Source organism: Topomyia yanbarensis, chromosome 1 (assembly GCF_030247195.1).
Source record: "Topomyia yanbarensis strain Yona2022 chromosome 1, ASM3024719v1, whole genome shotgun sequence".
Taxonomy (NCBI): domain Eukaryota; kingdom Metazoa; phylum Arthropoda; class Insecta; order Diptera; family Culicidae; genus Topomyia; species Topomyia yanbarensis.
The window spans coordinates 63,406,569-63,431,088 of NC_080670.1; the positions used below are offsets into that span (position 1 = coordinate 63,406,569).

General features: G+C 37.5%; 2 protein-coding genes across 6 annotated transcripts in view; one reads left to right on the forward strand and one right to left on the reverse strand.

Annotated features, from left to right (window-relative positions):
- LOC131677792 (autophagy-related protein 2 homolog B) overlaps positions 1–7,942 on the forward strand; it is an 81,281-nt gene extending 73,339 nt beyond the window's left edge. For all 3 annotated transcript variants that reach the window (XM_058957833.1, XM_058957831.1, XM_058957832.1), the window contains 5 exons: positions 3,270–4,639; positions 4,812–6,180; positions 6,244–6,398; positions 6,468–6,614; positions 6,827–7,942. In XM_058957833.1, coding sequence (XP_058813816.1) covers positions 3,270–4,639; positions 4,812–6,180; positions 6,244–6,398; positions 6,468–6,614; positions 6,827–7,057 — 3,272 coding nt within the window. In that variant the 3' untranslated portion in view covers positions 7,058–7,942. The remainder of the gene's footprint in view (positions 1–3,269; positions 4,640–4,811; positions 6,181–6,243; positions 6,399–6,467; positions 6,615–6,826) is intronic.
- Positions 7,878–24,520, reverse strand: part of LOC131677793 (uncharacterized) — a 42,559-nt gene continuing 25,916 nt past the window's right edge. The window contains exons 1-4 of one of the 3 annotated variants that reach the window (XM_058957836.1): positions 20,859–21,009; positions 18,613–18,743; positions 8,168–8,530; positions 7,878–8,102 (exon numbers count right to left, since the gene is read on the reverse strand). In XM_058957836.1, the coding sequence (XP_058813819.1) occupies positions 7,993–8,102; positions 8,168–8,530; positions 18,613–18,703 (564 nt within the window). In that variant the 5' untranslated portion in view covers positions 18,704–18,743; positions 20,859–21,009 and the 3' untranslated portion in view covers positions 7,878–7,992. Of the gene's footprint in view, positions 8,103–8,167; positions 8,537–18,612; positions 18,744–20,858; positions 21,010–24,520 lie in introns of those variants that run through there. The other 2 variants (XM_058957834.1, XM_058957835.1) reach the window with 2 other exon arrangements.

Sequence of the window (24,520 nt, forward strand, 5' to 3'; positions counted from 1 at the left end):
GGCGCCGAATACCTGCCATATTTTTTACGATAAGCACGAAATGTAAAGCGCTACGATTTCAGCGCGTTCTTTTGGTGTAAATCGACTCATAGCTAAAATGGCACCAAACGACGTTTCAGAATTGTGTTTATCTATTAAAATCGGCTGGAAAATTGCAGAGTTACTACGAGAACATTTCAAATGGGCCTATAAACAAAACGTAAACAACTCCGGTTAATACTTACTTCAAATGGATACTAACAAAGCTTTAAACACACCTTAAATAAGCCGGTTCTGAAGCCTGGCTGTTGGCGAAATAATATATTATCGAAAAGGCACATAAGCAAAATAACCCAGTTAAGCTCAGCCGGAAATGAACCGGAATGCTGGCTGGTTCCAGTTCGTATTCCGGCTTCAGTGACACAACCGATTCTAACTAGAATCGGTTGTGTCACTGGAGCCGTAATACGAACTGGAACCAGCCAGAATTCCGGTTCATTTCCGGCTAAGCTTAACTGGGAACTTGTTTTGCTTATGTGCCCTTTCACTTCCCCTCAAAAATTAACGGTTCATATACACCAAACAACAAAACGGAAAAATTTGTTTATGGGTCCTTTTCTTAAGGTTGCACAGAGAATGCGCAAAATTCGCAAACGAAAAAAGCAGTTTTTTTCCACACCGTATGTCAGATCTTCATAAAAATCAATCAGCGTATGTAGAATGTTGTTACAGTACTGCTGATTGATTTTTATGAAGATCTGACATACGGTGTGGAAAAAAACTGCTTTTTTCGTTTGCGAATTTTGCGCATTCTCTGTGCAACCTTAATGAAAAAGACTATACTTGAAAAGGGGACAAAAACATCGCAACACTAAGAAAGGGATCAAAATAAACGTCACATAATCATTTGCTGTAAACAAAAGGGCTCACCCGCACGCACTATAAGCTATCGTCTCGCCGAAAAGGGATTATAAGAGAGGGCACAAAACCAGTGCGATATTTCAAAAGGGACCAAAAAATTTATCTGCAAAAATTGTTCAAAATACAATTTTTTTTTAATAAAATCTGGTATATTATTCGGAAAAAATGGTTAATTTAACACGGCATTGAGTTGTTTGGTCCTTGAATCAAGCTCCTGTTCATAAATGGGAATATAAAGTACGAGATAATTTTTCAGACGCCATGTTGTTCAATGTTGAAATAGGATATATCCAAAAGGCGCACTCTGTACAGAGATGCAGTGTATTATGATTTTACTTGTTGAACTTTCGGTAGTGTTTTGGTAGTATCTAACGGAAGAGCAGATCGAATAAGATATTGGCACTAACGTTCTGGAGTCAAGTGGAAGTCAAACTCGGATGATATCCTGTTGAAAATTCGCTGCAAAAAAAAACACCGCCGTTAGTTCCATAGTTAGTCCGGCGAAGAAGTAATCGTAGGAATACATAATCGCGGAGAGCTCGAGGGCGAACGTTCTTATTTATCGCATTGAAAACCTCATTCGATCGTTCAAAATATTCGAAATCGTCATAGTACGGGATGGACCCCGCAGCTCATACGATGTATCGAGTCATATAAGCAGTCAACGACATTCGTTCCTTGTCGGCTGGATTGTTCTAAGGCAGCAACTCTCAACCTTTTTCGCACCACGAGCCTCTTAGAAAACACCCTGGGTTGCTGCGGACCCCCACGGATAAACATCGATTTTGTATGCTATCAATATGTTATTTTCAGCTTGTTAGGAAACAAGACTTGAAATTTCAATCTGCACTCGGAAAATATATGTTTCTTCGCGAGCCCCTAGCAACGACTTCCCGGCCCCCTAGGGGTCCGCGGACCCCAGATTGAGAATCAATGTTCTAAGGTGGAGGGCAAGCCGAATACCTAAATCTTCGCTGTATTGACTCAATTCGATGGGCACCGTTTCGATAATGAAGTGTGCACACAACTAAGGAATAGATTAGTGTTATTCGAATAAATGAGGGCTTCCATCAGTGAATATCTAAAACAGCTTGAATATTAGCATTACGAATCCACAATAACGTGATCCTTTTGCGACAATATAGCTGATAGCGGTTCCAATGTCATCTTAAATGTGCGTTTTATCGAACGTTTGCGTTTTTCTCTCGAGAACGTAATGATCGTGAATGTTTTTAGGAATTGCGGCCATTCGGTCGATTTCGCACCATTCCGCAAAAGTAACCATTTAGCGTTGAAGGAAAGCTGCTTCGTCAGTATTCTAGATTCTGTGGTATATCTTGAGGTCATCAGCGAATGACAACCGTGAACTTTCTCAGTAAAATTAACGTCTTTGAAATACAGGAGAAAATCAAAGGACCGAGATGGCTTACTGAGATGCAATATCATACAACAGGCTATATTGGTACCAAGGCCAAATCTCTCCAACGTTGCCACTGCAATAGGCTGATTAATCTTGTCGGAAGCAGTCGCAAAGTCCGTAGATTAATTAAGTCAGTTTGAAGGCTGTCAGACATGGCATCTGCCATATAGGTCGTGAGCGAGAGACGATTCGTAGATGTTCGGACGTTTTGGCATAAATCCATGTTAAGTCTGATATACTGTTTGTAGTGATTGAAAACGAGTTCGAACACAACCATTTCAAACATCTTGAGTACAGAGTTTGGCGTTATAATACCACGGTAGTTGTCAACTTTCTTTTTATCTCCTTGTTTGTGAACTGGAAACATCAAGGAGGATTTCCTGGGGTCGGGTATTACTCGAGTTGTGAGTGACAAATGAGACAGATGGAGATAAAGGACCTTTTTGCATAACTCGATTACGTATGGTCTGCTCCCAACTGTATCATGTATGTATGCTTGGATTTTTTTCAATTTCATGCCAATATCCCTTTCCAATTACAAAAAACCTTGAAAAGAAAAGATACTACTAGTTTATCTTTTTAGCTTCTGTCGAATTTTGGTATCCTCGAACATGGTGAAGCGAACGAATCCAGTCTTTTTAATGATTTACTCTAATCCAGTATATAAATAATGTTTGATTGACTGTAACTCATCGGAACAAAGTTCTGTATTTCTTCACCATAGAGTGAAAATCTTTCACTAATTGACCATAAATGCACACATATATCTCGTATAATCTCCGAAATTTGAATGTAAAAAGGAAATACGTTACTGAATAAGAAGACATATCAGTTTTTAAAGCTAGGTGGCAGTATTATCGCTTAAAAATCGATGAAAATAGTCTCATAGTTTGTAAAAATCTATGACAATCTTATTATCAAATTTAACATGATACACTCTTTCCAACAGGTCTCATTCCAACTCCCGCCAGCAACCCGCCGCTTCGGCTGGTGAATAGCGTGCTTCCAGCGTACATTTTCAGTACACTCTATCCTACTCCCAAGAATCTAACCGTGCACGAGCAGCGGGGTTGTCCGAATCGGGAAATGTTCTCACTGGCGATCCAGATCAAATCTGTGCCTGAACAAAGCATCAAACGAATCCGCATGGCAGCGGGAATCCAACTGACCACATTGAGGCACCATTCAACTTTACCACAGCACTCGTGGCTAACGCAGCTATTGGATATGTTTGATGTCGTTAACTATCCAGTGCAAGGATATACTCCATTTGGCGTCGTTACGGAGATGCATCTGCATCTGTGGGATTGTGCAATCGATTATCGACCCTTATATTTTCCTTACAGAGCGGTTATTACTGTAGGCTCATTCATGATCAGTAGCAATATTACTACGGAAAGCTCTGGTCTAACGTTGCGATTCATAGCAGAAGATGCAGCACTATGTCTCGCACCGCAAACCGCTTCCGTTATTCCCGTCGCCGGCGAAAAAGATCACCAGAAGAAGAGCAACAGCAGTAGTGTAGGGAATCGAGAAGACAGTAGAGTAACGGTGCTTCCTTCGAATGAACTTGTTTGTTTGGTTGAGGTGGGCTTGTTTGAAATTTCCCTTCGGTTGAATGATAAAGCTACCAGCTGCTTCCCGAAGTTCGATCTAAGGACAGCCATGAACGACATACATGTGCGAACTTGTGCTGATTCTGGGCGAGCACTTGCTCAGCTAATAGGTTACCTTGCCGCCGAAGGCGATCTGCTGGCCCAGGATGATGGGGCTAGTGATACCGAGTCCAACGACGGACCTGGTGGGCTGCCGATGAGTGGCGAGCTTGAGGGTGATCTGGTACCGGTAAAACCTAATCCGGCACCGGAAGTAACTCCAAAACAACAGCAGCGAGTCAATACATTAATGGCGGAAGCGATGGAAGAGAGCATATATATTCAGAACAGCACTGGTGACTCATCGCGGGAAGATCAGTTACTAACAGATGGAGAAGGTGTGGAAGTCTTTTTCTTCCCCGACGAAGATCAGAATCGAGCGGCTGCGAGGAAGAAATTGGTCAATAATCTGGTATCAGATCACAGTAATAAAAGAAGATTTGCCTCGGATGACGATTCTATCAGCATAGAAGAAGGTTCCAGTGTTCCGTCATCTTTCCAGGATGATGATTTCTACCTGAAGCAGAGACAACTCGATGAACGTTCGGAGGACACGGGAAGTGTGAACACGGAAATGAGAGAGCTGCTAAATTTCGAATGCTCTGTGATGGGACTCGAGAAGGAACGAGATGATGAAGACGAAGTGGTGGAGGCTCTACCACAGGTGAGTATATCCAGGAGATATTTGTGTACTAATAAAGATATATGCAATTATATCATATTCGCCATTAAACCTCCAATGTTTACTGCAGTCAAAGACTTTGGAAGCAGTGTTGGGGCCAATATGTATGTTTTTGCAATCCTTTCGTTTTATCCTACATTTTCCATTTACACAGGTGACAATGGACCTCGGTGACGTTACCAAGTTCGATAGTTCGCCATCCAAGCTTTTGTCCAACACAGCCAAGAGTGATCAACGAAAAGTTAGCTCCGATACAGATGACGATTTTTGTTTCATCGCTGACGAGGAACGACCCCATTGTGGCAATCAGGAGGTTCCGGTTTTGGAGGAACCCATTCGCATAGTGGATAACCATTTTAGCGTACCTACGGGAAAGCATGATTTGCTACTGGCTCCAAAAGAATTTCCAATGGCCGTCACTAGATACACTATTTGTGAAATGTCGGTCACCTGGCACTTGTATGGTGGTCATGATTTCCTAACAGAAGAAGAGAGGAAAAAACCTCGTCCTAAAAAATCACAATCGGTACATAACTTTGCAAATTTACCAATGTCAGAAGCTTACAAAAGCGGGGTCAGTTACTCGAAAGGTTCCCCTTCGGTCAGCTTTGGCCCAACGTTGACTCAAAAACTAACATGGAAGAGTCGAGGAGGGCCCGAACGAAGGCACGATGTTATGATGGAAGTTCAAGTGAATAAAGTAAAGTTTTCTCACGAAGTATATCCGCCCAACACTGAGCAGGCATCTCGTCAGGTGCTTCTTATAACCGAGCTGGAAATTTGGGATCGACTAGCTATTTCTGACATCAAAAAATTCTTGTACCAGTTTAGCGTAGGTCAACGCACTAGCAAAGGCAACAATCATATGGTGGTAATCAAGTCACTTCATCTACGTCCTAACCCGGTACTCCCTGCTCAGGAGTGTTGTTTAAGGATATCCGTTCAACCCATTCGCTTGAACATAGACCAGGATTCGCTTCTTTTCCTGGTCAACTTTTTCAACCAACTCGGTGGAGGTGGTGATCTAAATGAATATGCGGGTCATACTACTGGGCGAGTCAATCAAACGACACCATCACATCAACAACCAGTGATGATGGTCGAACTACCAGAAGCTGCCCAGGAACTACAAGCAAGAAAGATGATATCCGAAAATCTAATGCTGCTCATAGAAGAGGAAGAAAAGAATAAAGACCAACAAGAAACCAGCAGTGAAGCAGCGGATGACATGCCCCCGATTTATTTCCGAAACATAATTTTCAGCCCAGACGTTCCAATTCGAATCGACTACCATGGCAAGCGTGTTGAATTGTCTCACGGACCACTGGCTGGACTACTAATGGGACTTGGTCAATTGCAGTGTTCCGAAATTCGATTGAAGAAAATATCGCACCGGCATGGGATTTTGGGGTTGGATCGTCTTTTGAATTTTCTACTGCAGGAATGGTTGCAAGACATTAAAAAGAAGCAACTTCCCAAAATTCTCGGAGGTGTTGGGCCCATGTATTCATTGGTACAGCTTTGTAAGTTCTTTCTTGATTGTTGAATGATATTACGTGATTTTAACAATTCTAATTTGGTTATAGTCCAAGGCATTTGGGATCTGTTTTGGCTCCCAATCGAACAGTATCAAAAAGACGGCCGTATCGTGCGGGGACTCCAGCGGGGAGCACAAAGTTTCACAGCACGCACAGCGCTGGCCGCACTAGAGATCACTACTAGAATTATTCACTTACTTCAGGTACCTAATTTATCATCATTGTTCGGACGATGTTTAAGTTTAATTTTTCTACATATTAAATACTGATAGATTACGGCAGAGACGGCTTACGATATGGTATCGCCTGGACCTTCAGTGCGTCGTGGACGTGGAAATAAAAAAGGCAAACGAAAACGATTACATCCACCCCAGGATATTCGCGAAGGAATGACCAATGCACTGCAGATTGTGAAGGAGGTATGCACTAGATTGTTTTGAGAATATACAAAAAATCCAAAGGTTGTTCGAAAAATCATTTGTTTGTCGAGTATGAAATAATATTATCAGCATAGTTCATAGTATAGCTACATTTCCAATTAAAACGGTGAAAGAATGATACTAGTTTCATTTCTTTGAATATTGCATTGTTAGTTAAAGTACATCGTCCGATTGCTATCGTCTTGTTTCAGGGCATAACCGACACGGCGCACAATTTAGTTGAACTGACGGCTCTGGAGCATGATCAAAAAGGATACACGGGTGCTGTTGGTGCGGTCATGCGCCAAATCCCTCCAATGGTAGTACAACCGCTCGTACTGGCTACGCAAGCTACCAGCAACGTGCTTGGCGGTGTTAAAAATCAACTTGTACCGGATGCTCGAGCAGAAGCGCGTGAAAAGTACAAGGACGACGTGGAGTAGCTGAAGTATTGTGTATACCTTTAGTTGCTGAAAATGTGACAATGTAGTTGATTTGTGATCTATCGAATGTTGTTTTTGTTTGCGGCATCATCAGTTGCCAAATAATGGTAATATTTCGATAAGCTTTCCGAAGTATCAAAAAAGTTCGTTAGATGCAAGATTTCGGTTCCGTCACAAAACTGGCAACTTTTGTTTTCATCTTTTATTATTCTTTAGCTATAGTAGAAATACCATCTTTTAAATAAATACTAAAACTATGTGATAAACGTTAAAATTACTGCACTTACTTTTGCAGCTAACAGTACAGTTTAGGGATAGACCGTTGATTGCAATCTATCACACAAAACATTTTGCCTTTCTCAATTGAAAGGTTTTTTTAACATTTGGTAGGCTGGATCGGTCATCGACTATAAATCGCACCAATTAAAGTAATTCAATATGATAGATGGTATAACTCTCTAAAACTAATTCTTTCAAAGAATAAAAAAAACATTGCTGCAGAGTATCCTCTCTTCTCGTTTAGTGTAGTTTAACTAGTAAGGATTCTATATTTTTAGCTGGTTGCCCAACAATATATTCTCCCAGAGTGATTATTTGTCTATATACAAATAGTGAAAGGTAGAATTTGCGTGAACTGAATTAAGTAACTAAACTATGTTTCTTCTATCAGTCATTTCTTGAAGAACATAACTAAGCAGCGATTGATGTGATGGAATGATTATATTTTAAACAGAATGCGACGAGAGTGCATGTGCATGGAGAGGAATGATTATTTTAAGTTCTTTAAACGAATAATAGTTTGTATTCGAATCGACAAAAACACTTTGAAAAGAAAGATGAAAAGAAATAAAGAATTCTAGAGATTGAAGAATATTTATACTTGAAGGAATCTTTTGTAATTTGTTAGCGTATTTTGTGTGAAATCCTTTTTATTTTCAGAAAGGAACATTGCAGCAACAATTTACTATTAGTTGATGTTCATAACATGAATTGGCGTAGATGAAACTGCAATCCTCTTGATATCCGCAGCCTCCATAACCGATTCCTACGCAAAGAAAAAAGAAAATTACAATGTAGTTGTGCATGCAAACCTGAGATTCATATACCCACCATCACTTCCTATCCCTCCGAAACCACCTCCGGGCCCGTAGGCTCCGTTAATTGTTCCACAGCAGCAGCCATCATGGTACACTTTATAATCGCAGTAACTATACACGGATGCATCGCAGAGTGGACATCCCGGTAAAGCGCGCAGCTGGGGAACTCGCAGTAGCGTTTGAGCTGGTGTTGGAGATCGTAACGTGTCCAACACACGCGTAACCAACTTCAAGGTTGGATTGATGTCTTGACTCAGGGCGGAATCTTTTTGTGTTTTTGTTTTATCAGCACCGACATTGTTCGTTGGCGAAGATTCATCGGATGATACCATCGGATCGGCGGCAACCAGTTGTTGAAATCCAGGAGATTGCAGAACTTGGGCTAAAATTGGAGAAGTTATCAAAGAAATGTACATTTGTCTTGGAAAGGAATAGTGGTCTCAGCGAAAATCTCATAGGCTAAGTTGCTATCAAAACAAAGGTAGTGGCAATAACCTAATAAACAATCTACTTCGGCGTTCGAAACCATAGGTGAACACCCTAGTATCAATTGGCCTGTGTTGAGCCTAAGACGACCAAGCGCCATTTTAAGATACATACTATCGCATGCAATATAGCACGAGCAACATCCGCATCTATTTATTCTTTGGAACACACAAAGTAGACGAAAGAAAATAAGTATTTCTTAACTTGTTGATGAAAAGTTATCTAAAAATTCATTTCAACACGAAAAATACTAGAAAAAATTATGACAGTTCGGTTTGGCTTAACGCAGAACAATTGAGGTTTTATGATAGTTTTATAACCATGCAAAAACTTAGATTGTACTTGTAGCGTTCTAGAACAGGTATAGTATAACTAGTTCGAAATTATATTAGAATGTAAAAATCTGATATGAACTTGCCGTGCATAGGCGATCTGTGGCCTGCTTCAATTAGCTAAAAAGAGAAAACCTACTCGGAGCATCGTTGTGGCGTTTCGCTTCCTGCACTTTGACCACGATGTCTACCGGCTCGATTATTGGAGCATTTTCGTTCAACAAGCAATCACTACTACTATTGCATATTTTCCATCAAACTAGACTATCACACAAATTTGAAAGTTCCTTTAAACCTTAAAAAATCAGAATATTGAAATGCAGTAAACTGAAAATATAACTCCGCCAGCGAGCCGCTACCTAGGGGGAGAATTTAAAGCTATTTAGGCTAACTCTTGATCTTTTGAACTAATTTGACGAAGAGAGTTACCCTCTACATGATCGAAATATTTTGAACGGAATGTTTTTTGTCAAACTTCCCCTATCTTGTAAACCATTTATATGGTTTAATTGCTCGATTTTGTTGGCTATGTTCAGAAAATTTAAGACTATTACTAAGAGAAACGAATGAAATTGAAAGACGGATAGGTATTCTAGAGCGAATCAATTACAAACATAGAACGGAAAACTAGGACTAGGCAGGCTCATATGGATAAGATCGAAAGGAAATGTGAAAGGACTTTGCCTTCTTCTGGTAGGAGTTAGGCGTTCCAGCCAAGTCTACCATGAACGTTGATAGAACGTAACTTATCATCATGTTTTACCACTGACGCCGGCGACGGCGATTTGCAACACATTTTTATTCAACTGTTCGCTCAGGTTTTGCGGATAAATTTGTTAATTATTTATTGAATTTTCGTTTCAACTTCGTCTCATCAGAATCCGACACTAACTTAGTTAACGGACTAAGCTAGCGCCGGATTAACGCTAGCTCAAAAATCGGAGACACGATTTGTGTTCCTGAGTAAACCCCTAGTCAAACGTGATGTTCCACAAGAAAAGAAGTTAATTTTAAGCTGATGAGAACTAATGAAATCGAAACATTTGGTTTGGCTTAGCAGGACAATGCAAAATGCACTATGCTATATTTCTCGTTAGTGAAGAACAATTTTGGTAAAAACTATTTTTTCTCCATTAAGGAGAAAATTGTTTAAAACCATCTTTGCGCGTGAAGAGCACAAAACCTATAACTAAATTAGTTATTTAATTTGCGTTTCCACTTCGTCTCATCAGAATCCGACACTAACGTAGTTAACGGACTAAGCTAGCGCCGGATTCCGGCGTCGGCGGTAAAACATGGTGATGAGTTAGGGTAAAAGGGTATAATACGCCCCACCGGGGCAAAATGCCCCTCTTCGATTCCCAGGATTCCTGAATTATCTAAAAAGTAAAAATGACTGATAACAGTTTCATGAAATCAACGTACTAAGTTAGTTTGGTATTTTTAAAATGTTGCAAAACAACAATATACTCAAAAGTTTCAAAAGAGCTACTTTAATGTAAGCTCCCACTTTTTCCAATAGCATTACAACCAATTAGAAACAGTCGGATTCGATAGAACTATTTCAAGTAGCTCACTAGAATATTATAGTTGCTATCTTAGTTTTTAACTTGGCTTAAAACTATGTGTGTGTAGAATTATTCATGTATTCACAACAGCTCATCACCGGCTAGAACGCCCCACCCATTGTTGTGGGTCATACTCACCGATTGCTGTGGGGCATACCGTTCTCTTGTTGTGGGGCATATTACACTTTCACCGGGGGCATTTTGCTCTGGGTGAAAGAAAAAACTAGAATTTAGGTATCTTTGAAAAATGTTGAATATCAGGATGTTTTTAATAAAAAATGAAACGGGTACTTATTTCTAACTAATATAACAATAAATTAGAGTAGTAAGTGAGAAGATCATAGTGTCGAATGGTGAAATATAGCTATTTTTGCTTAACGGGGGCGTATTAGACCTGTTTATCCTATGTTCTATCATCGACCATGCGGTAGACTTGGGTGCAACGCCCAACTCCTACTTAGCAGAAGGCTAAGTATTCTTCACATGTTCTTCCGATCATGTCCATATGAGCCTACCTAATTCTAGTTTTCCGTTCTAATTTTATAACTGATTCGCTCTAGAATACCTATCTGTCTTTCAATTTCCTTGCTTTCGTTTCTCTTAGTCTTAACCCTTTATAAGGCAGTAACTATATTGCCACCTTTTCGTTTTGCTCATAACGGAGAAATATGAAGTGAGAAGTGTTCCAATCTTATGAAATCTACTTGTTAGGAGTCTGGCAACTCTTCTTATTACTTTTTATGAGGTACAGTGAAAAGTGTCAGATTGGTGAAGAGTTTTTAGAAAAAAAATACGGCGATTTGCTTTTGGATAATAAAATTAGCTCGATTTTGAAAAAAATACTCTAGACCCTATAAGTTGGTGATGCAAATTTGTAAAAACAATTATTTTAATCCGAAAATTTGGTTTATGAGTGGTAAAAATTACAAAGAAAAAAATTAAATGAATAAATGAACGTCTGTAATCTGGGGTCTCATTTTTCAACTTATCCTCAGGTAATAACCAGTAACTCACCTTAATTTCTTTCTGAATTTCCGATCCAGCTCGAATTGTCTTTATATTTTCACCAATCATCTCGTTGGAAATTCATCAAACATTACGAAGACTGACGTTTTCTAACGGCGGTACGGGCGGCACCAAGTATATTTTCAAAACATTATTTTATTACGAAATAAATGTAAATATATTCTAAACCAAGTGAAAAAAACCGTGTTTCTGGGGTGGGCGTAGCGTAGTTGGTAAATCGATTGCCTTGTACGCAGCGCACCTGGGTTCGAGTCCCGACCCCGCACATAGGGTTAGAAATTTTTCATAAGAGATTTTTCTAACCCGAAGAGGCGAATGATTTTAAGGTTAAAACCTCTACAATCGAAATAAAAAAACCGTGGTTCTATTAATTCCATTAATGGTCCCAAACTCTGGGCCTTATAAAGAGTTAAATTTGCCGAAAATAGCCAACAATATCGGGTAAAATTTCTCGGGTTTTCATAAATAAGGAATATTACTTTTGATATCCCGCCCTCAGTAAGTAAGGATTAACTTCAAACTTGAGTTCTGGGAACTGGGGTAAAACGGGTACATATTTTTCGTGCGATCGCTTTAGTTATCTTTAACAGATTCCCCGGACTTTTGCATATAAGAATTAACACATTTGATCAGTCGCATTAAGCCTCTTTCTGAAATGAAAATGTTTTTAATTAGCATACTTTCCTGAAAGATTAATTTAATTCCCAGAAGATACATACTTTGTGTCTGTACCGTCTATTTGTACACAAACTTTTACCGGGTTCGCAAATGCAGTTCACAGAACTGAAGTTTGTAAGCCTTTCAATTTATAGAATGTAATTGGAGCATTGTAAATATTATAGGAGTATTGAGCATTGAAATTTAAACACTGAGCACCTTGTAGCACTGCGAAAGAAGCACATATCTTGATTAAAACAGGTTTTTTGTGTATCATGACCCCAACCCAAAAGTTGTAAGAAAACATAGTTTTAGAACCCTACACGCGGTAGAAAAATTAAATTTGATATTGTTTGAAAAAGGGTCCAAAATATGTAGGGGTCCAAATTAAATTGATTACTAGAGTGGCTCGCGGTTGTATGGGAAAACTTCCAAATGATTTAAACTAGCTGGCACCGCACTTTTTAAGTTCCTTTTGTGGTCCCAAAAGCATATGCAAAATTTGGAAGCAGTTGGTTGCTTCCCGGATCTGCGCGTTGCGTTCAAAGTTTGTATGGGTTTTTATATGGGGAAACCAATTATTTTGCATTTACGTTAATTAAGATCGCTATTTCACTCAATATGAAAAACCAGCTTTGTTAAACTATAGTTCAAACCTTGGTTAACAACTTTGTCGAAGACGGTAACTAGCTACGAGTTTTCAAAAAAAATAGTTATAAGGATTTTAAAACTTTTGATTCAATCCAAATGCGAAAATTCATTACTTCTTCCAACACTGTCAGTACATCACCGACACCGATGCTTTAAACTTTAATAAATGAGAATATATTCATCGCAGAGACTTGGTACCTTTAAATGAAATGTTCAGAATAAAATGCTGAATAACATAGACGTAGTTAGAAATTAACAGAAACGGGGAAGGACCTTGTGTACTCCACAGTCTCCTTCTTTAGATTGTTTTGTATAAGACAAAGAATCATTACGTCCTTGTAAATGTGAACGACTGAACTTTCTTAACATTTTGATGCACCCAAATATGAATCATACTACAATCGTTGCTGTGGGAAGTAACATTTACAACATTTAGGATTTACATCTAAAAACTTATGTGTTGCTTTTTCTTGAGGCTAAAACTAACTTAGTTTTGGAAATCGTCTTGGGTTCTAACCCAAGTATATTCCAGTTTTTCCAACATCACCACTGTTTTGCATGAACCTAACTCAATTTCATCAAAAACGTTTGTTTGAAGTAACTATCCTGGCTTCGTTCCTAGATTCTCAAACGAAAACGCAAATAGAAACAATTCCGAGACTTCAAAGAATCTATGGATATGCCTTTTTTAAACTCTGACTCTGAACGGCTAAGAAATAGTTAAAACCCTATATAGGTATATCTAACACTTATAAACCGTTGTACCATTTTCAATGAGCTAACGGCAGAGCCCTTGAAAAGTAGCACTCAAACACGTAAGATTAATTTTTATTTCGGCGCTATAAACCTGCGTTGAAAATGTATTTATAGAATGAACTCCTTATGTTATACTAAACTATCTAAAAAGACAGGGGAGTACACAACCCCCCCCCCCTCTTAATTTAATTTTCTGAATATTTCATTCGGAGGTACCAAGTTACTGCGATGAATATATTCTCATTTATTTAAGTTTAAAGTATCGGTGTCGGTGGTGTACTGACAGTGTTGGAAGAAATAATGAATTTCTGCATTTGGATTGAACCATAAGTTTTAAAATCGTTATAACTATTTTTTGAAAACTCGTTGCTAGTTACCGTCTTCGACAAAGTTGTTAACCAAGGTTTGAACTATAGTTTTATAAAGTTGGTTTTTCATATTGAGTAAAATATTATTATCTTTATTAACGTACATGCAAAATAATTGATTTCCCCATATAAAATCCTATACAAACTTTAAACGCTATGCGCAAACCCGGGAAGCAACCGATCGCTCCCAAATTTTTCACATGGATTTGGGACCACAAAAGGAACTCAAAAAGCGCTGTGTTGAAAAATGACATATCGAGCCACTCTATTGGTTACCCCATAGTTCTACAGATCAATTGATTAATAGAAGGAATTTGCTCAGCTGTTTTTGGAGTTCTTGAAGCATCATTTATTTAATTATACGTTCATATTACCATTAACTTGAAATTTCCGATGTGTTTAAGAAAGCGAAAATAGTTGATATTTGAATGGATGCTTAGGAAGCTCATTACTAGGTACTTGTGATGATCGATTGTGTGAGCGATGGTCCGAAAAATGTTATTATTTGTGCTTATCTAATGGTTATTGCGATTATATTATATTATATTATATTATATTATATTATATTATATTATATTATATTATATTATATTATATTATATTATATTATATTATATTATATTATATTATATTATATTATATTATATTATATTATATTATATTATATTATATTATATTATATTATATTATATTATATTATATTATATTATATTATATTATATTATATTATATTATATTATATTATATTATATTATATTATATTATATTATAATCATCGTATTTTGTCTATCGTACATTTGTTTATGCACTATATTTTCCACAATTCATTAAGAAGTAATATTGTATGCAACTTTGAGACTATGAAGAGGAAACATGTTATTCCAGCGCGGAATGGAAATGTGCGTACCTAAGCTGGATTCTTGATACACGCAATAATTATAAACCGTATTATTATTTTATTACCATTCATACATTATCTCCTCATATCACATCACATATTACATGCCTCAATATTGTATCCATCAGATAAAATATATACATCATGATCATTATATTCAGAATGTTTACTATATAAAAACTCTATGCCATTGGGTTGGGAGGGAGCATCAGGGTATCATTCAAGTTGTAATTTGGATTAGATGTCGTGGGTCGCCAGCTTCTAGTCACAAAATAAGAATGCTCTCATTGATCGCATAATTCTTCCGGATGATGCTGTTGCTGTGAACGTTCTTATCTGACAAGTGGTAATAAGATTGACGCGCCCTTCTCACACAAACCATCAGGTAGTGCCTTAACAGGTATTGGAAATTGAGTTATGCAATTGGCTGGATCTCTTCGTTGGAAGGAGATTCTCTGTCCCTTCGGATTGCGCATAAATGACTCTGTTTATGGATCCGCCCCATTTTGGCCGTTCATTCAGCGTTAATGTGAATGTTGGTTGATAACTTTATTTTATCTGTGCTGTTAAAAGCATCTTCAGCCACCGGAGTATTCCATGCACTGATGGTAGGTTCCTATATCACCATCATCATCTAATGGTTATTGTGAAGTTGGACCTATGACTTATCATTTCTTTTCTCAGATAATTAAACAATGTTCTTCTATCCAGCTTAACAACCTTGCGCATTTAGGAGCATTGATTTCGGGCATTACTATTGATGCACGGTTACATGGTAAACGACTGACGCTGAACGTGTATATCCTGTTAAGCGTAAGTGGATTAGCGCTTTCAGTGCTGTGCACGAGGAAACTATTAATCTTTAAATATAAAAGATCACTTTGATTTCTTGGTGGGCTTTAAATGTACTGCTAAGCAGACAAAATATTTAGACTTTGCTCACTCAACCTTTTTTCGTGTACATATTCGCTGCATATGATTGAAGAGAAATATTCGCTGCATATGATTGAAGAGAAAGGTGTTGATTGACGTCACTCGCGGCGATGACACTGAAATAAAGCTGTTCTGATTCGATACTACCACATCACAAGAAGTCATACGAGTTCTATTGCATGCATGGGGTTGAATACCGTAAACCGGGGTGACTTTGATCACTCGAAACCGCTTTAAAAGAAATATAATTATCAACTGACGACAGGTAACTCCTGCAAAACTCCAAAAAGTGCTTCAAAAGCAATTTGAATAATTTAATTACTTAGTGCCAACGATTCTGAAGATTTAATCGGCCCTATTCTGCGCGGCGTGTGACGTGAGACGACTAATCTCACCTCACTCTACGTGACTTTTCTCACCCAATTCTGAAGAGTCACTTCGGGTGACGTGAGACGCCCATTTAACCGCAATGGAGAATCTCATCTCACCCGAGTCGACTCTCAGAATCGACCGAAAAAAGTCACGTAAAGTGAGGTGAATTTAGTCACCTCACGTCACACGCCGCGCAGAATAAGGCCGAATGTCAATTGCTCAACTTTTAGTATTTTGCAATGAAAATTTGAGAAACTACTGTTGACTTGTTGCATTATCATATGAAAATTGAATGAAGATTCTAATAGCATTTACGTTTTTTCTTGGTGCTACACCGGTGTAGTGCTAAATTAAACTACATAACGTTTTGGAAAGTTGTAAAATAATAAAATGGAAGCAACTTTGCTGAACAAATTATATGGCTATCTCTAATGGTTCATGTGTTGCGATTTTTTCATTATTTTAGCTAGGCTTGCCCTTAAAAAATGTTTTTTTTATCTTTTTATGTGTTATTGTCTTGTAAAGGCTTTGTTCTAGAGATTTTAAAACTTATAAACGCACACTTTTGCCGAAACAATGAAATTTCTCTCTCTTTTGTTTTCACACAAGCGTTTTCTTTTAAATAAATATGGTTTTCTTCAAAGCATCAAATGGATTTTCCATCTGTCAACTTCATTTGAAAGATCGAAACTTTGTTAGTTTTAAGTAAGAAAACTGCAACAGCGTTATTTCTATAAAAAAAAGATTTTTGAAAATGATTTATTTTTCAACCAAAATCGTTCATGACTTTTCAAATAGACGAGATAATAACTTTGTTGCTTCAGAAAAAATATGCGCCATACAAAATTGTAAAAGTACTGCGTACAAAGAATTTACGATAAATCGATATATGAAATAGTCAATATATCTAAATATTAGCGAGAATTTACAATAATGTCAATAGCAAACTATAGATAATTGACAACCAAACTGACAGCAATTAGGGATGTGAGGAGATACATCTACACTACTAACTCTCTCTTTGGTTAGTTTTTGGCATCTATCAGTCATTGCTACCAAATTTTTTGAGATCATTTGTACAGCACCGGAGAGGAGTTGTCAGAACTAAATACACGTCATTGAAGTTGAAGCAGAAACATCAACGGTCCCAAGAAGCTTCCCCGTGCTGTTCCTGATATAAAAATAAGTACCTGACAATCTCCAATGACAACTATTATCTCTCGATCTGAGAGCTACGACCAACACAACTGCAAAAACCTGAGACGAGACACGTAAATAGAAAAAAAAATCGAACGTCAAATGCAGCCAGGGGGTACTGCCAAATACAGCTGACCCATTCAAACTATGTGAGGCAAAAAGAGAGGCTATATGAGACCAACTGGAGTGAACAGAAAAAAAAGAAAAAGAAAACATCTATCGGTAAGTCAGCGGCTTATTCATATGCTACATATATACGATCGACTCGTTCTTTCTCTTTTCAATTTACATGTAATATGAGGCACTATTGAGAGACTAAAAAAGACAGCGGATAGTGCAATTGGTAGATTCGAGAGTATTAAGCTTTATTTTTCGTACTCTGCTTGAGGGTAAGTTTACCTTGCAGTTATGGTAACTGAAACTCTGTTACTGAAATCTGGACCAGAGTTAATAAAGCGAAAAATCAATGAAAATATTTTTGGCTTATAGGATAAAAAACCCAAGAGGGGGTGGGCGTAGCATAGTTGGTAAATCGATTGCCTTGTACGCAGCGCACCTGGGTTCGAGTCCCAACCCCGCACATAGGGTTAGAAATTTTTCATAAGAGATTTTTCTAACCCGAAGAGGCGGATGACCTTAAGGTTAAAACCTCAATAATTGAAATAAAAAACCAGCACAAATCAAGCGTTTTCCTCGACTTTCCACGACATCAAGACAGTCAGTGAAAAACCAGGGCATGTCCTAAGAAACTAGGACGTATGTTCACTCTAACTTTGAGGGGAAGTGAAAAACCGCTCGCTGAAAAGTCTGACAGTTGACAGAATTCCTGCAGGATTCAGGCAGTTGAAAATAATTTCAAATATTAGATGCTAGAATTTTGCTATGCTTCCAGCTGTTCCACTGTTGCCCCGCCTTAATATCCTAACATATATTCATTTATAGGTAGGTATCATCGCCAAAGCACGGGATTAAAGCACTATGTATACCTATCCGATCCGTTTCCGTGCCGGTTCAGCACCGTGCACGGACACCAGTATTATTTCATACAATTCAAATGTGAGCATTTACACTTGTTCGGCACGGCACCGTCCCGGACAAGTGTGAATGCTTGCATTTGAATTGTATGAAAGAATATTGGCATCCGTGCACGGTACTGACCGGTCACTGAATCGGATCAGAAAGGTGTAAATTTGGCTTAAGGATAATGTTCTTACCGATGTTATCAAGCGCAGGAATTGTAGCGTCTATTAGGTGTACGATGATAAGTAGCAGGAACACGAAACTGAACCGGTGTTGTTTTGCCATATCGAGTTTTATGAAGAACAAGTCAATCCTTCGGGTGCCCCTGCAAAACAAAAGAAAGTTTCATATAATTAGAAAACAACCTTATTCTGTAACATGGGTTAGCATGTTTGACAGTTATAACCCAGCAAAAGAATAGAGATCAAGGTGATTGGTCGAAGAAGTGGCCCTGTTAAACTCTACTTCATAAAAAAAGTTATTTATCATTTTACGTAGGGGAAAGTGGTCGGTTGCCGGCACTGGTCGGTTCTCGGCACCCCGACGTAACTTTTGACAGAATGCAGATATGGTCATTCTGACATTTTTTTTTATTTGTTTTATTCGCACGTTACTTTTGTGTCGATAGTTGAAGAAAAAAAATTGTATTTTCTGTTCTACAACCAAAATATTTTTTGAACATGTCAAAATGTACACAAAAGTTTTTTTGATCATTTGCTTAGTAAATCGACTGGAAAATTATTAGTAAATCGATTGGAATAGCACACTTCAAAGTGTGCTTTTTAAGTATTATCCGAACTTCTTGTTGCTTGGATATGGCCCTGCTCTGCGATAATGGAAATAAATAGACCAGAATAATTCCTCATAAAATATATTTAAAATCATTCAAGTACCTTTAATATTATCTGATTCGGTAAGGGGGTCGTCTATTATATTATTTTCAATGGCAAATTTTTTTTATTTCATTCACTAACCTTCGAAATGAGCCCTGCGAGATACAGAAAAACAATAAGATTTTATCGAAATGGCGGCGTAAACTCAGCGTCCTATACCACCAACAACCATATTTGTAGTAAATTTTAAAGGAAAATGCAGTCAGCGGAAATTTATCGGTACATCACATTTGAGTTAACCATAGATATAGTAAATTTAGGAATGTAAGACAAAAACTGACATGAATTTACGGAAAGTAAATTCAACAACAATTTTTTTTTACCCAAAGGAATAGTTGACTTAAGTGTATAAAATCGTTAACGTTTCCATTAGATTTATAATGGGATTATAGTTCTTTTTACTACAATACTATTAAATTTACTTTATTTTCTGTTATTGTTAACATCTTGAACTATAATAAAATTGTTAACATCTTAAACTATAATAAATTCTTGTAATATTTACAAAGCTATTATTTTCTGTGTGCATGTTCTGCAGTGTTACGGCATGTTCAGAAGTGTTACAGTTATAGCACTGAGAACTGACATACAAGTAAAGTTTTCAACTTGTGTAAGAAATTAAACTGTCGCTTTGAAAAGACAACAGCAAGTGGCAACTTGCCACTGGTCGGCGGGACTTGTATGCAAGCTTGGATACAATGGTGACTCACGCATGCAAAACTGTATTCGATGGTGATTTTCAACGTATTTTCATTTAAATGTTTACACAGGTTTTTCGGGAAAGTTTGTTCTAGCTTATATGTCTATTCTCTGTGGTTATAGATTCATGATTTTGACAGTTCTATAGTGCACTTCCGAACATGCCCTAATACTGCAGAACATGTAGTAAGTTTGCACGGCAATAACAGTGTAGCATTTAATTTTATTTGTTTAGGCATTAATCGAATAAGAAATACTGAAACCCCAATATTGTTTACATAAGTTCATTAGTACATTTTACACACTCGAGATGGACTAACAATATTGTCGTTTTAAAATTGAGAACAGACGTCCATCTCGAGTTGTGTAAAAATACGGTCTACTTAAAGGTATCGTAGGTTATCGCTACCAAGTGAATTTGACTGCGGATTAACTTTATTTAAACAACTATAGCATATTTTTCTATCAACTCATTGAATGCATACATGAAATATATACTTTAAAATGCACTAAAGTCATAGCGAAATAAATGAGATAGAGATAGGAAAGAAAATATTTAATATCTGCATATCTCAGTGGAATGTAATGTATTGATGTCAGAAATCTCGATCTAGTTATACCTCTAGTTCGGGATATACAGATATGGTGGCACTCGTTTCTATAAACTATGTAAAACGTATTGCATCCTATTTATCAAATGTGTAAATATTTATTATGACTCCTGAAGGTACAGCATGTGAAATACACATTGGAAGTTTCCGTAAAATTATTTTAGTACTTTCACTGTTTGATTGAACGAATAAGTATAATACAAAGCATGGATTTTAATTAGCGAAACTAAAGCTCACCTTGATCTTGGCTAGAAAATCGGCGAACATGCAAATAACTGCAGTGGGTAGAAAAATAAATATCACAAAATCACACCGCGGACATCGTAGAGATTGCGACCGGTCGGAGCGAAATTTCGAAATGGACTAAAATATTCGTATCGAGAAGAGGAACGCAGTTTGGGCACTGCTGATTGAACAACCTGGGAGAGCTGGGATGCTGTATGTGCGGTAGACTTGGCACAAGGCGCTAAAAAACGTTGAGTCGCACGCGTTCGAAACCATCAAACGTCCAGTCATAGCGGTACTTGGCGAGGCATTTTTGCTCAGCTACTCTGTTTTACTTACTACACTGAACTGGCTGGTTGTGGTACGAATGAAAGGTTTGTCTTCTTTCGCATTTTATTTTTGATAAGATCGCACAGACCGGCTTATCCCGCGAAACACGCGATCTTGAACAAGCAGGGTAAAGTAGTTGATTCACGCCGATTTTGTTCAGGAAGTTTTGAAGTTTTCTATTAGATTTTCTTTCAATATGAAATTTTTTTTCAATTGATTGGGCCAAAGTTTATCATCGTATTTGCTAAGTAGTAATTTCATGATCAAATATACACAGAAAAAAATATTTTGTAATTTTAAATTAATTTTCATGCACAGATTTGGAGCATGAATATAAATGTAAAATTAATTTCCAGCACAAATACACACAACTTGTCGTGCTTTTTTCAGCGATAAATATTGTAATTTAACACGTTGATTGAGGATTACAGTTTCATTAAACGGCAAACCAATGTTCTTCAATGTATTTTTAATCCCATATTGCTGTAAAATAAATGACATGTAATATTACACGAACGAAAGTTTAAATTCATATGCTTTCTGATGCTCTCATTGAGTGCATCGAATTCAACTTAATTTTCAATCAAATTTTTGATTCCAGCTTTGTATGTTTACATTCGTATTGATTTACATGTCGTTTAATTTTCATTATTTTTTGGTGTGTAGTTATAATGTATTCAGGTATTCGTGAACGATTATAATCGAGACAACCACAGACAACATTACCATCTTCACCTCAACTAAACGTATCCGCAACTGGAAGTCGCGTGTCATGAGGGAAAGGATCGAAGCAAAACATAATTGAATGTGGAATAGGATCGGAAGAAACATATTGAAAGTAACTCGAACGATCCACAGATCTTGTATTGATTGGTGATTGAACGAAACAAAGGTGTGGTGGAACAGTCAGAGGAAACTTGAGAACTTAAGTGAGTGACTAGCATGATTAATGCAGCGAACAGTGTTGCTCATGTTAGGCCTGGACTTCAGCATTGGTTACGAAAAATAAATTGGCAGAAAGCATCGCAAATTTTTTTAGTCGCACTGGTTTTAAATAGTGGACCAGAGTGTTCGAGTTCACCAGTTTTTATTACCACTGATTTTTTAATTATAATGTAATTATAATGTAACAGCCTAGAAACTAACTTTAAAGTGACCGATTCTAATGTAGCATTTCAGTTTTTGTGAATTTTGTGAAGGTCTAACAGCAAATGACGCAACAAGTACATAGGATCCTAGAAAACAAAACAAATCCAACATTAATGAAATTGATTTATTCATCTAAAAATCACTATTTATTTCTCGTAAGTTTTTTTAGAGGGATCTTGAATATCAAAATGCATCTGGTAAAGGGCGAACACGAAATTATTGCGACACATTCAACAGGGCATAACTTTTTTACCATTGGGTAAAAATCAACCAAATTTTGCACACTTTCTCATTGATGTGTATTGTTTACATGCTGTCAAACTCGAAGTCGTGTTTTTCGGTTCAACGAAAATGGAGGTGAACCAACGCGAGTCGAGAGAACAAATTCTTTCCAAACACCTGGAATTTCCTGACCTGTCGCACCGGCAGTTGGGAAAAATTTTGAACATTCACCATTCAACCGTCTCCAGAGTGTCGAAGCGGTTCCAGGAGCGGTTGACGTTGGACCACGGCAAAGGAGCTGGAAGAAAACCGGGACCGGAGAACAAAAAGACGGAGGGAAAGGTGAAGCAGATGATTAAAGCAAATCTCAAAGTCTCAAGCCGTGATTTGGCTAAAAAGATCGGCATGTCGCAGAGCTACGTCCAGAATGCAAAGAAGAGAGCTGGACTACATACATACAAAGTACAGAACTTCCCAAACCGCGATGAGTGGCAACAATCGACGACTAAAACTCGGAGTTTTTCACCGGCAAGAACAAGTTCTATGTGGACGACAAATTTAAGAAGAAGAAAATGTCGAAGATCGCCTCCAAATATCTCATTTGGCAGGCCATCTGGTCTTGCGAACTGAGGAGTGAGCCTTTCGTGACAAAGGGCACAGTAAATGGCGAGATCTACAAATCTGAGTGCCTCGAGAAGCGCCTTTTGCCGTTCTTGCAGCAGCACGATGAAGCTCCGCTATTTTGGCTAGTTTTGGCATCATGCCACTATTTTAAAAGTGTCCTGGAGTGGTATGAGGCCAATTCTGTCCATTTTGTTCCAAAGGACATGAATCCACCAAACTGTCCGGAGCTGCGCCCGGTGGAGCAGTACTGGGCAATGATGAAGCGGGAACTTCGGAAGAGCAAGAAGACAGTCAAAGACGAGAAGGACATGTTAAAAAAATGGAAAAAAACTGAGAAGCTGGTACCGGATAACACTGTAAAGACTTTGATGGAGGGCATCAAGCAAAAATGCGTTCAATTTTACACTCAAGGCTCCATCGATTAACTTTTCTTTTGATTTTTGAAGTAAATATATGTATAAAACTACCCTAAAATTTTGGTTTGATTTTAAACATTATAAGAAAATTGGCATGACATTTTCGGTGTCGCAATAATTTCGTGTTCGCCCTGCATCACCTTAAAATTGTTTTTTTAAAAAGCAGCATTTGAAAAAAAAACATAATCAAGGTTTCAAAAAAAATGTTTTTATTTGGATTGATACCATACGTCGATGTTTCTTTAAAGTCATGAAATAAAAAAATTACAAAAAAATACATGTCCCAGAAATGCGATCCTCAAAAAAAAATCTTTTTGAGATGGCACCAGATCTCGAAGCATGATGCATGGAGTTTGGCTTATTTTCGACGATTTAATGGAAGCGGCCTATGTAGAAGAGAAAATCTTACAAATTGTAAGTAAAAATCATCAAAAGTGCAAAGTGGGATGAAATTTATAGTTGAAAGCAAATGTTTTTTTATTACAAATTTCAATGGCATTTACGGAAAAAACATTGCCCAAATTGAACATTTCCAAAGGGAAATAAACGTTCAGATTGACAGAAATCAACGGTTTCACTATGCTTTAGCATTGTTGCCACCAAAATTATCATGTTTGTTGTGAATTTCACCAATCGGAATACAGCATTGGAACCTCACTTAACGAAATTCAAAATTTCATTTGATGAATTATACATGAAAAATACAAGTCGTATAATAGAATAGCACAAATATTTAATAACCCATACATTTTTTCACCTAATTATTTTAGATGCAGACTATCTATAATTTCTTATAAAATTCAAAAAGCTCGGAAGTTTACAAATCGTAAAACCATTTCTGAAAATCCTCACCATTGCTCGAGTTTATGCTTGTCACTTCAAAAGCACTGCTAGGGTTCGCAGTACCGACCCTTTTTGGCGAGAACCGGTACT